Here is a 12,376-nt window from a genome sequence, read left to right as displayed (position 1 = left end):
TATCTCCACTACATTTTACATGGTTCTATTTACAGTCTTAATTTACGTACAAGTTTCACATACACATCTGCTACATAACACTTCCCATATTAACCAATCCATAATTGTGGATAAACCCACTCAGGACCCTCGGCATTATGAGTGCTCAGTGGAGTGTCATGCTATATACCATAGTTCTCTTCTTGCATAAAAGAGTGGGCCGTTTTATGAATTCATGGTAAAAAAGCATCTTTAAACAGTTAAATATTAAAAAATAAAAATAAATAAAAATAAAAAAAAAACAACAACGTTAAGTTATGAGCCATGGTACCATTTAGGTACCAAATTCGGAAGGTTCGAAAGTATATTCATTGAAAAGCTTTGCCTGTGTCCTTCCAGAAACCTTAGAGGGACTGTGCATAACTTGTGTGAGAGGTCTAGCTTCCCCAAGCAAACTCCTCTCCATCTACGGCAGTTGCATTTTGTAGCACAAGGACTGGATGAGTTGATTCGTCGCTGTATCACTTACTCCGACCCAGTTTCGCGGCCCTGTTCTGGAAGCAGTTCACTTTTCCCTTTTCCTTCCAGTGACGGGAGCCTCCGGTGTGCCCGAGAACAGCCCGCCGTGCACGGTGAACATCCCTATCGCGCCCATCCACAGCTCGGCCCAGGCGATGTCCCCCACTCAGAGCATCGGCTTGGTGCAATCCCTGCTGGCCAACCAGAATGTGCAGCTGGACGTCCTGACCACTCAGACCACGGCGGTGGGGACGGCGGAGCAGGGCAGCGACGGCGCCACCCAGTACCCCGTCTCCAACCGCTACTCCAGCCCGGGACAGGTGATCTTCGGAGGCGTGGAGATGGGCCGCATCATCCCGAACCCTGCTCAGCTGTCCCTGCCGCCGCCCGCGCAGGGGGCCATCCAGCTGTCGGCGGTGGACCACGGAGACCGGGACCATGACCACCTGCAGAAGTCGGCCAAGGCCCTGCGGCCGGTGCCGCAGCTGGCTGCCGAAGGGGACGCCGTGGTGTTCAGTGCCCCCCAGGAGGTCCAGGTGGCGAAGATGAACCCCCCACCCCCCTACCCGGGAACCATCCCTGCCGCCCCCACCACGGCAGCGCCGCCGCCCCCGCTGCCGCCCCCGCAGCCCCCGGTGGACACGTGCCTGAAGAAGGGCGATTTCTCGCTGTACCCCACAGCGGCACATTACCAGACGCCCCTGGGCTATGAGAGGATCACCACCTTTGACAGCAGCGGCAACGTGGAGGAGGTGTGCCGGCCTCGGACGCGGATGCTCTGCTCCCAGAACACCTACACCCTCCCCGGTCCGGGCAGTTCGGCCACGCTGAGGCTCACCGCCACCGAGAAGAAGGTCCCCCAGCCCTGCACCAGTGCGACCCTGAACCGCCTGACGGTCCCACGCTACTCCATCCCGACAGGAGACCCACCCCCGTACCCCGAAATCGCCGGCCCGCTCGTGCCCGGACGGGGCGCGGCCCAGAGGCCCGACAGTCTCATCCACGCCACGCTGCGCAGGAACAACCGCGAGGTGGCGCTCAAGGCGGCGCAGCTGGCCGAGCCCCCGCGGGCCCCGCCGCAGCACCCGCCCAAGCCCAAGGGCGCGGCGCAGTTCCCGGCGCAGTTCCCGGCGCGGCCGCCGCCAGCCCTGTACACCTGCAGCCAGTGCAGCGGCGGGGGGGCGGGGGGGCGGCCCGAGCCGGGCGCCGGCGGGGCGCACGCCGCCAGCTCCTCCCCGCTGACCTCGCAGTCGTCCTACAGCCTCCTGAGCCCGCCCGACGGCGCCCGCGAGCGCGCCGACTACGTGAACTCGGCCTTTACCGAGGACGAGGCGCTGGCCCAGCACTGTCAGCTGGAGAAGCCCCTGAGGCACCCCGCGCTGCCCGAAGCTGCTGTGGCCATCAAACGGCCACCCCCTTACCAGTGGGACCCCGTGCTGGGGGAGGACATCTGGGTTCCTCAGGAAAGGACAGCACAGACTGCAGTGCCCACCCCCCTGAAACTGCCCCCTCTTACAGTAGGTCAGAGCCAGCACCTGGACGTGTCCCGAGTGCCCTTCGTCTCCCCGAAGTCTCCCGCCAGTCCTACTGCCACTTTCCAAACAGGCTATGGGATGGGGATGCCGTATCCAGGAAGCTATAACACACCCCCTTTGCCGGGAGTGCAGACTCCCTGCTCCCCAAAAGATGCCCTGTCCCCCGCACCGTTTGCACCGCAGGAGTCGGCAGTGGTTCTGCAGCCTGCCTACCCACCCAGCCTCTCGTACTGCACCCTGCCCCCCATGTATCCGGGAAGCAGCACCTGCTCGAGTTTACAGCTGCCGCCCATCGCCTTGCACCCCTGGGGTTCCTACAGCCCTTGCCCGCCTGTGCAAAGCCCCCAGGGCACTCTCCCCCCCAAGGCTCACCTGGTGGTAGAGAAGCCCCTCGTGTCCCCACCGCCCACCGACCTCCAAAGCCACTTGGGTACCGAGGTGATGGTAGAGACCACAGACAACTTCCAAGAAGTCCTCTCCCTGACGGAGAGCCCAGTCCCCCAGCGGACAGAGAAGTTCGGCAAGAAGAACCGGAAGCGCCTGGACAGCCGAGCAGAGGAAGGAAATGTTCAGGCCATCACGGAGGGCAAAGTGAAGAAGGAGGCACGGACTTTGAGTGACTTTAATTCCCTGATTTCCAGCCCCCGCCTGGGGAGAGAGAAGAAGAAAGTGAAGAGTCAGAAAGACCAACTGAAGTCAAAGAAATTGAACAAGACGAATGAGTTCCAGGACAGCTCGGAGAGCGAGCCCGAGCTGTTCATCAGCGGGGACGAGCTGATGAACCAGAGCCAGGGCAGCAAGAAGGGCTGGAAGAGCAAGCGGAGCCTGAGGACGGCCAGCGAGCTGGAAGAGTTCAAGTGCCGGAAAGCCAGCGAGAAGGAGGATGGGCGGCTGGGCAGCCAGGGCTTCGTGTATGTCATGGCCAACAAGCAGCCTCTGTGGAACGAAGCCACCCAGGTGTACCAGCTGGACTTCGGGGGGCGGGTGACCCAGGAGTCGGCCAAGAACTTCCAGATTGAGCTGGAGGGGCGGCAGGTAAGCAAGCTTGTCCCGGGGCATGGCCAGAATTGCTGCGTTCTGGTCTTGACTGGTCCGGGGTGGGGGGGTGGGGGGGGGAGGTAAAAACCTGGTGAAGGCTATCCGTGCTTTGGCCTGCCAGGAGCCAAATGAGAAATACGGAAAACAACTGCTGTCTCTTGAGTGGGGCCGGTCGTGGTTGTACTTTATGGTGTGCCCATTGCTCGCTTTTATTTACTTATCATCAGAGCAACACAGGTACTGATTTTTCAAAGTCAGATGATTCTGCGAGATCCAGGAGGAGAACTAGCAGGCCCCTCCCTGCCCAGCCCCTGGCCCGCTCCCAAACCCAGCTCTGGTTCTTCTGGTATTTGACACTGTATTTGTAAAGAGCGTGTTCCCACTTCTGTTTATTGATTTTTCAGTTTTTCACATCATGCATTGACTTCTTCCTGAGGAATAGGACGGTTAATTTTCTTCACCCCCCACTGCCATACATACACACATGTGAACTTCCCCCTTTTCCTACTTTACGTAGTCATTGGTTATCTCATTATGCCAATATATATGATTTATAGCTGAGCCACAGATTATGGCTTAATTATATTTCCTTTTTTATTGTCTAGTTTTTCTTTCCCTAGACATAATAATTAGCCAGTGTTTGTTTGCTTATTTCTGTGTATTTATGACTAAGTCATTCCCTGATTCTCTGGCGTGATGTAAATCCTCTCTCCATACATTACACATCGGGCGATTTGTCAGTTCTTCCTGCTACAGCCTGAGAGGGTAGCTCCAACCCCACTGCATAGCTGTCGTTCCGGGAACACACCTCTTCACCTCGCATATTTAAACCTCATTTTCATTAATTCACTCAACAAACATTTACTGAGCACCTGCTATATGCCTGGCGATCCTCTGAGCCAGGAGTCGGCAAACGGTGGCCCACAGACCGACCTGCTGCCTCTTTTTATAAATAACGTTTTATTGGAACACAGCCATGCACATCCACTTAAATATTGGCTAAGGCTGCTTTTGTCCTACAACGGGGTTAAAGTTGTGGCAAAGACCCTGTGAGCTACAAAGCCTAAAACGTTTATCATCAGCCCTTCACAGAGTGTTTGCCAGCCTTGCTCCAAGCGCTGAAACTAGAGCCTTGAGGAAAATAGAGAAAGTCCGTGTCCCTGTCTTCCATTTTTGGTAGAAAGACCATAAACAAATAAATACATATACATCATGTTATGTGGTAATATAATGTGGTTACAGGAAGTACTGAAACGACAAAGGAAGACAAGCTCAAGAGAATGAGCACCAGGGGAAGGAGGTGGACTGCATTTTATCCCTCTCTGAGCAGTGACATTTGACCATGACAAATGATGTGTCTCTTAACCCTTTATTAGCCTATAGATTCTTCCTTATACTTTTTCGTTCTCCTTACTGTTCCCTTGGTGAAGAAACCACTTTATTTGACCTGTGGAGCTTTCCACGCTCTGAATTTTTGCTTATTATCTTCCCATTGCTCTTTTTTTTTTTTTAAAGATTTTATTTATTTATTTGAGAGAGAGAGAGAGAGAAACAGCATGACAGAGGAGAGGGTCAGAGGGAGAAGCAGGCTCCCCGATGAGCAGGGAGCCCGATGTGGGACTCGATCCCCAGACTCTGGGATCATGACCTGAGCCTAAGGCAGTCGCTTAACCAACTGAGCCACCCAGGAGCTCCCCCCACTGCATGTTTAACATGTTCCCTCCCCCTCTTTATTTCTGACAAACTCATAGTGAGATCAAGAAGCTTGATCAGGGTGCCCCGCTGCCGCCGAACCACCTGCCCGCCCGCCCGCCCCCGGCCCGTTCAGCGCATCAGTAGGCAAGAGTTTGGTGGTGGGTGTGGAGCCTGTGGCCGTTCCCGCGGCCTCCTTCTCCTCCCCTTACCCCTCACCCCATCCCATACCCCGTTCCCCATCCCAGCTCCGTCACCCTGCCGCCCCCCCACTTTCAGGACAAGAATGCCCTGCCCAGAACAACCTAGCAGCGCCTAGATGGCTCTGGCCATGGTCCAGCGGTCGCCTACCCCGGCACCACCTCCAGCCCCTGCGCCTCGAGCTCTCATTCGGAAGACAGTGAATCAGCAGCGTCACTTTGCTGCAAATGTGAAGAATCAGATACCTTTAGTGGTTCTAATGCTCATTTGCAGAGAGATCATTTCATTGGACTACATACACAAATATAAAAAGGAAAAAAGTGAAAATTTGTTGCTAAGGAGATGAGAGTTTTATTAATGGCCAGTTAGCCAGCCGCAGACCGCTGTCCCACCAGAGCTGAGGGTTATTTGAATTGTTTCTGCATCGCCCCTGCTGCGTAGTAGGGCAGTTACTGATGAGGGCACCTGGTCAGAGAACGGGGTACAAGTGTTGCTGGTAGCAAAAAACATAGTTTCACCATGAATGGTATTCCTATTTTTCCCTTTGGAGGGAGTCTGATCTAAACGAATAAATTTTGTTTGTTTGTTAAAAAAAAAAAGCTTGATCAGAGTCACCTTGGTCGGCAAACCTGTCTCCTGGGCTGGGCTGTCCCCTTCCCTCAGGAGCCACACAGACGTGGTTGTGTTTCCCACCTTGTGTTCTTTTCATGTCTTCGCTTCTCTGCCCGCTCCACCCCCACCCCAGGTGATGCAGTTTGGAAGGATCGATGGCAACGCGTACATTCTGGACTTCCAGTACCCCTTCTCAGCTGTGCAGGCCTTCGCCGTCGCCCTGGCCAACGTGACTCAGCGCCTGAAGTGAGAAGACTGGTATGGGGCGGAAGGAGAGGCAAAGGAGCCTTTTCAGAGAGGTCTCCTCAGCGCTGCTCGAGGAGTCGCCCGGGGCCCCAGGTGCCCGGGGACCAGAAGACAAGAGCAAAACTGGAAGACTCTGTCAGGCCCAGGAGAGGGGACTGACCTTTAATTGTTGTCATTTGTTTGGGCTTTTATAATCCTTTATTGTTTCTCTTTCTTCTTTCTTTTTAAACAAAAAGAGAATGCAGAAGAGTGGTATTTGGAAGCAAAGGGTGCGAGGCACCTGGTGCTCCTTTAGGAAACACAGTTGCTGTGGTAATGTCCTCCTGTGTTTGCTTCTGTCAGCTGCCAAGACAAGGGGCCCTCAGAAGGAAGGTAGGCTGCCTTCCCACCGCTGTTCTTTTAGACTAGGGAGTGTGCGTTATCTCCGTTCTCCACACGTCTAGCTTTATTACTCCTTATCATAACCACTAGTGTGAAAACAAAAAACTCTTTAAAAAGACAACCAAAAGTCCTGAAGGTACAGGTTCTTGTAGGGGGATATTGAATTCACACACGTCCTGTTACTTCCGCAGAGTGACGGATTGATGGAGGGTGTCCCGGCAGGTGCGCGGGGTTTGACTCGTGGAAGCGGGCTGTGTACAGGGCTGCTCTTACCGGCTGGAAATACGGTTTGCTCGTGCTGACACGGGAGGAAGGCGCACCTGCACGTGGACGCGTGGGGGTGTACGCGGTGGGACTTGAATAGTACAGGGGCTCTGCTCCTCTCTGGAGGCTGTCCGCATTGAAGACCCCACCAGCTTTAGAACGTGTCAGAATTCCATCGGTTCAGTGAGGCTTGCCTTCGGGAGAAGGGGAGAGACGAAATGGAGCGGTGCTGGTGTGTGGTGGGTAGCGACCTGGCACCCAGCGCCTTGGGCAGTCACTAGGTACTGGCCTGCTGAAAAGCAACCTTTGCCCCCTCCCCCTTCTGTGGCAGAAGACATTCTCCTTCCCAATAGATAAGTGTACCACACTTTCTCTTTCTAAAAGTGCTGAGGACACTGATCTGAAAGCACGCCTTCTTCTCAGCCGCATTAAAATTCAGTTGACTAGAGATGTTTCCTAATAGTTTAGAAATGTAACAAAATTGTAAGCATTTGCCAGGGTATTAAAAGATAGAGATATAGTCATCTCTTTGAAAAAAGTCCCACAGTTGTATCTAGGAGAAAAAAAAGTTCCTTATTAACTGTACAGACTATTGGATAAACCACTGGGAACACATTAGTAAAACCATAGTACTTAAGACAGCTGCTTAATTACCAAAAAGAAAAAAACCCAGAAATCCCCTGGGATTATCTTTCCCCTCCACCTCCTCCTTAGGGGACACTTTGGGCAGGGTCAGCCCTGATAGCAAAACCCAGTTCACTGTTGTCAGTTCCTCAAACCTGTGATGTTTTTGGGCGGGAGCACAGGAACCGTGTACTGGCAGAGAGTCCTCAATCTGGATTTTGTTTGGAGCAGACAAATGAAAGACACTGTAGAAAAGTCTTTTGAAAGTACGTATTTTTACATTCCTTGTTTTGGTTTAAAAACTAGAAAAGAAACTGGCCCATTCCTTCCCCACAGCAAGACGACATCACTCACCATTCTCTCCAAACCCTGAAGAAACACAGATGAGGACATCTCCCAGCTAACATCCAAGTTTTCCATCTTATATTTTAAAATACTGAACCTGATTCTTTGTGGTTAATTCTTTGAGAAAGAATTTAGCAATGTATTCAGAATTATATAATTCTTTTATAGGAGTTTCTGTAGCTTGGTAAGATGTTTCAGTGCTTATTATTAGTTGTGCAATAATGGTTATGGCCTATTTCTAAAATAATTTAAATGCAGTTCCCCTGTTTTGTTGTCCAAGAGATTATTTATCTTGCTTTAATAGTGTTCTTAGGAATTATTTTGTTACTATGTACTGGTGAGCTATGCCCATTTTATTTATTTAGAAAAATAGTGTGTTTGTAATGAGTTATTTGGTAGCAGCATATTTTGCTGCGAGAAATAAAGAGGATATGATAGAAGGTTTTTTTGCTGGACAATTTGTAACTTTTCTAATTGGGAAAAAATTCCCATTAGTCCTTTAAAGGTAATTTTTTTTTTTTTTTTACATTCTTTGGTATTGATTATATACAAAGAAGTCGATTTCTTTGAGCTGACATATCCTAAAATAATATTGCCCCCTCTTTTGAACATTTTATTTTTAATTAAAAATAAAAGGTGCTACGAAATGAAAAGAGGAATGAGAGCAGCAAAGGAAGGCCTTATTGTCAGTAAGTAGTGTCCACCTTCCAGATTCTCGGATTGGTTCTTAAGATACAGAGACCATGAAAAAATGCATTTTAGAACTTTTCTTACTAAGAGCAAATATAGGGAGAAATCCTTGGAATAAAAACTGCAGATATATTTGTGAAGAGAAAGTGAGTATTTGTAGCAAATAACTGAACTTTCTCAATTCTGGGCTCACTCCCCAAAAGGCAGGCCTGTTCCGCACGTGAAGGCAGAGGCCTGGTCCGGGGAGGTTTGCAGACCTGAGGGACAGCAGGTGCCCAGCTCCATACTCTGGCCCAAAGGAGGAAACGAGCTCATGCAGCTCATACTTCTAGGTCTGCAGCGCTCGTGACGTGGTGTCTTTGAAGTTGACGGTGATGGTTCCACTTATTTTAAAAATCGTTTTCGTTCAGTCTCAATTTATTAAATACTGCTAAAGTCAGTACTTTGAACAGCAGAATTCTACATGCTTCATGTTTATTAATAGCAACTTATGAATATTAAGATACCTCATTGAACCTCTGCATTTAAAACCATCAGCCCAGTCAACTCCGTAAAGAATCCATGCCTTGTCGAGGGAAGCAGTGTATTAACAAACATAAAAACCAATTTTAAATTTGTTTCAACTCTAACCTCATCAAACCAAAGGCACAGATTTGTGTACAGTATATCCACTGAATGTATATCCTAAGAAAAATTGGTGCCAAGGAAGCAGGAAAATGCCGAGGCTCTGATGGCTGCATAAGTCAGGGTTTTGCCGGTTAGTCTTTTCCCCCCGTGTCCATCGCTCCCCAGTTGAGTGTCCGATGAGGCCATGCAAAAACATGTATGTTCATCTTGTAATCCTCTCAATCCTGGGGGCAAGCCTGCTCTGCCGTGAAGTTGGAGGGTGACCTTGGGCTTCCATTTGTGCATCTGTAAAATGAAAGGGACAACCTCGCCTGGACAAAATTCTCAACTCCTGTCCAGCTCTAACAGCCTGAGGCTCAAAATGTGACCGGCTCCTCATTCCACTGTACAAACTTGGAAGGTATGTTTCAAAATCATTGCCTTTTTATAGAGAAGTTTTTCTTTTCTGGCATTAATGATCTATCTCGTGAATGTAAGCCCATGCATTTAAAATAACCTTTAGCAGGTTCACCTCTAGAAACAAATGCTTTTGGAATGGTGTCTGTTCTCCTAAAATCACACAAAAGCACCAGTTTCAGCGGGAGCCTCCCCATGCGTGTGCTCTGCTTGGTGGACGCCCTAGAGAACAGCCCTAAAATAATTCACCATATGCCCCCACAAACCATAGAGTGGTTTGAAAAAAGAACCAAGGAGTCTATGCCCAGGCTGGTTGGAATTCTTGAGTGTGTTCTGCAGTGTTCACTATCTGCAAGTTGAAAAGATTTTTTGAAAGGAACCCATCGTGTCCCTGTGTGGGCCATCCATCCCTTGGCCAAGTCCATAGTTGTGAACAAAGTGAGTTGAGACAAAATGTGTCAAAACTGTTCTTTGAGTTCCTGGGATTTTGTCATGGCACACAACTCAGATCTCGTCACCATCTGTATTCCCTTAGCTCTGGCTGATGGAAACTCTGAAGGGTTGTGGCTTATTTTGTTTTCATTTATTTGGCTTTGTGCAATTTCCTTGTAACTTGTACCAATATTTTCTGTTTACAAGTTCTTTTAAAAGGGAGGGGTAGGGTTCTAAGATCTCATTGTTTGTTGTAGATAAATTTTTTTTCGTGTTGTAGAAAAGCATGGGTTATGCGTTTGACTGAAAAAGGCACTGTATTATTTACCAAAGGGGTATTGTTTTTGCATTTGTTTATAAATGCGTTATTTTGGTACTGTAAATTTGGACATAATTTCTGAGTTTATTACTACTGGCATTTTCTTTTTCTTTTCTTTCTTTTTTTTTTTTTTTAAACTGTAAGTGCACGATGCAGGTGCACAGGTCCCAGACCAAACCAGACCACCAGCATGTTCTTATCCAAACCTTGGGAATAGCACGCTGCTGTGTGCGCCTCAGTCCCACCCGTGTTGCTTTGTTTTTCAATTCCAGCATCCTGCTTTGTTTTCCTTTCCAAGCAAGATCTGTTGAGATTCCCACTTGCATTCTAACAAGCTCACCCTTATTTGCCTCTCTTCTGATGTATTTTGTGTATTAGATTGTGTGGGAGGTATTCTAGAAGGCATTAATGGTTTGCATTCAAAATGACGTGGTTTGTCCAAATTATTTTCTGTCTTTATTATTGAGATGGATTAATCTCCTTATTTTTTTCTTGATGATTTGAAGTTGTAAAAGTTGTCCAGCTATTGCTTAATAAAATTTTGCAGATCAAAAAAAAAAAATTACTTGTGTGCAGAACTGAGGTGTGGGTCTTGAGTCCTCTGGGAAAGCATCACCGCTCTCCGTTGGCATGACCCACCATCCTCCCAGTTGTCCCTTCGAGCCCTGGGTTACTGCCAGTGCTGCCTGGACACCTTGGGATTCTTACCCTCATGACTGTTTTTGAGAGGTCAGGGTTGTGCTGTCTTTTTGATGAGTTTGTTTTGTTTTTCTTGTTTTCTGAAGAGGACCAGTTCAGGATGCATCTGGCCTCGCACCTACGAGATCAGAGATGCTAGATACACTGACACCTTCTTTGTTACTTCGTAGGAAACAATAAAACCAGGTTTTGAGCAACTCCGCTCTCAGTGCTAACATAACTGTTAACTGTTGTTTTTCCTGATGAGTCTTCGTGCACGTCCTTGCTCTGATCTAGAGTTCCCTCTGACCTCTCTCTGAGGGAGGCAGGGACTTGGAGGCCATAGGATGCTCATCTGTAAACACTTTAGTTCATGTGCACATTTACACAGCTACCCTTTTGGTTTTCTCAGAGATAAGAGTAGATGCGATCGCTCAGACTTTAGAAGACAACCAAAACCATTGTCACCTCTCACGCATTAAGTTTTAAAACAATCACAGGACTACAGACTTGCGATTTAAATAGTAGTAGTCCTACAACACTAAATGACCCGAACTATGTCTAAGAATCAAAACATATTTCGTTGTATTATGAAAGGTTGTGAACTTCAAATTAATATTCATTCTGTCTCCATTACTTAAACCAGGTAGCAAGGAGACCTGGCCGAAAACAAACTCCCTCTTTCCCTCCCCTCACAAAAGCAAGGGACCCAGACCCTGACATCCATGCTGCAGCTGGGTCTGTGCTAAGGACCCATGTGTAGGATTGCCTTCTCCAGCAGCCCCAGGTCAGCTTTGGGGCCATTCAGTGTGAGTCAGTGTTTCCAGAGTGATTTATTTCTAAAGCTCTGGTAAGAAAATGTAGTAAGTCCCTTAAACTTATTTTGAAAAGGAGTCATTCTATGTTTATCCTTGCATTCAGTGTTCTTTTCCTGGCATCGTTAAAAGAATAGGGGATCGGCTCAGTTCTCCTCCCCTAGCCCCAAAAATTCGTTGCGGAGAAATGACTGCTTCATGGAGGTTGCATCCCACTGCTCCAAGAATGCACAGCTAAATCTCTAAATTCCACTCTAAAGTAGATGTCTTTTGCCTTCCTTTCAGAAGAAAACGGAAGCGTTAAAAGGCTGAAATGACTTCTGGATTCCATAGAAAAAACCAATTATGAAATAGAATCCACAATTTCTGGGTCACTTTAATGAACAGACCTAGTTTATGCCCAGCTTCTACCCTGGTGTTTTGTGATAATTTGCCTGTAATGAGTTATGAGCTATTCACAGTTTTCTGCAAAAACAGGCAGCATAGGTGGGCTGCCCTCACCCATCAGGCGGTGAGCTCATCCTCCCACCAGCTGAGAGTGAATGCTCATTTTTGAGCCGTCAGTAAGTGGCACATGCAGCTCTAGGCTCTATCACTTACGGGGGTGGGGCGGGTAGGGGGGCGTCACAAAGGAGCAGGTCTATGTGGATTTGTTCCTCTGCCTATCTTAGAAACATTCTGCTCAGTGCACTATTTCGTATCCGAAACCGCCATCCACGTGAAGGACAGGGTTGTTTCTTAAAGTTCCTGTTAGACTGATAGCTTTGAATAATAGAGGGTGCCCCAGTGTAGAAGCAGGACTCCAGCAGGAAACTGGATGTCAGGTGTAAAAATACTTTTGCCTCATCCCTTCTGTTTCCTCTTTCTGGATCTCCTGCTTTCAGGTCCCCTCGCTCTGCAAGGAGTGGGTTCTCTGTGCTTTAGGGGACGTCCGAGCCACCCCCCTCGACTCATGGGAGCCTTCAGTGCAGCTTCAAGACTTG

The 12,376-nt window shown here is 48.7% G+C and overlaps 1 protein-coding gene across 1 annotated transcript in view; it reads left to right on the top strand.

Annotated features, from left to right (window-relative positions):
- The window catches only part of TULP4 (TUB like protein 4), an 82,193-nt gene extending 74,317 nt beyond the window's left edge, over positions 1-7,876 (top strand). Inside the window, exons 13-14 of the mRNA XM_078055855.1 lie at positions 568-3,068; positions 5,710-7,876. Coding sequence (XP_077911981.1) covers positions 568-3,068; positions 5,710-5,826 — 2,618 coding nt within the window. The 3' untranslated portion in view covers positions 5,827-7,876. The remainder of the gene's footprint in view (positions 1-567; positions 3,069-5,709) is intronic.
- The last annotated feature ends 4,500 nt before the right edge of the window (positions 7,877-12,376 follow it).

This window comes from Halichoerus grypus, chromosome 9, assembly GCF_964656455.1.
Source record: "Halichoerus grypus chromosome 9, mHalGry1.hap1.1, whole genome shotgun sequence".
In the NCBI taxonomy this organism is placed as follows: Eukaryota; Metazoa; Chordata; class Mammalia; order Carnivora; family Phocidae; genus Halichoerus; species Halichoerus grypus.
This window is presented reverse-complemented; position numbering and strand designations above follow the sequence as displayed.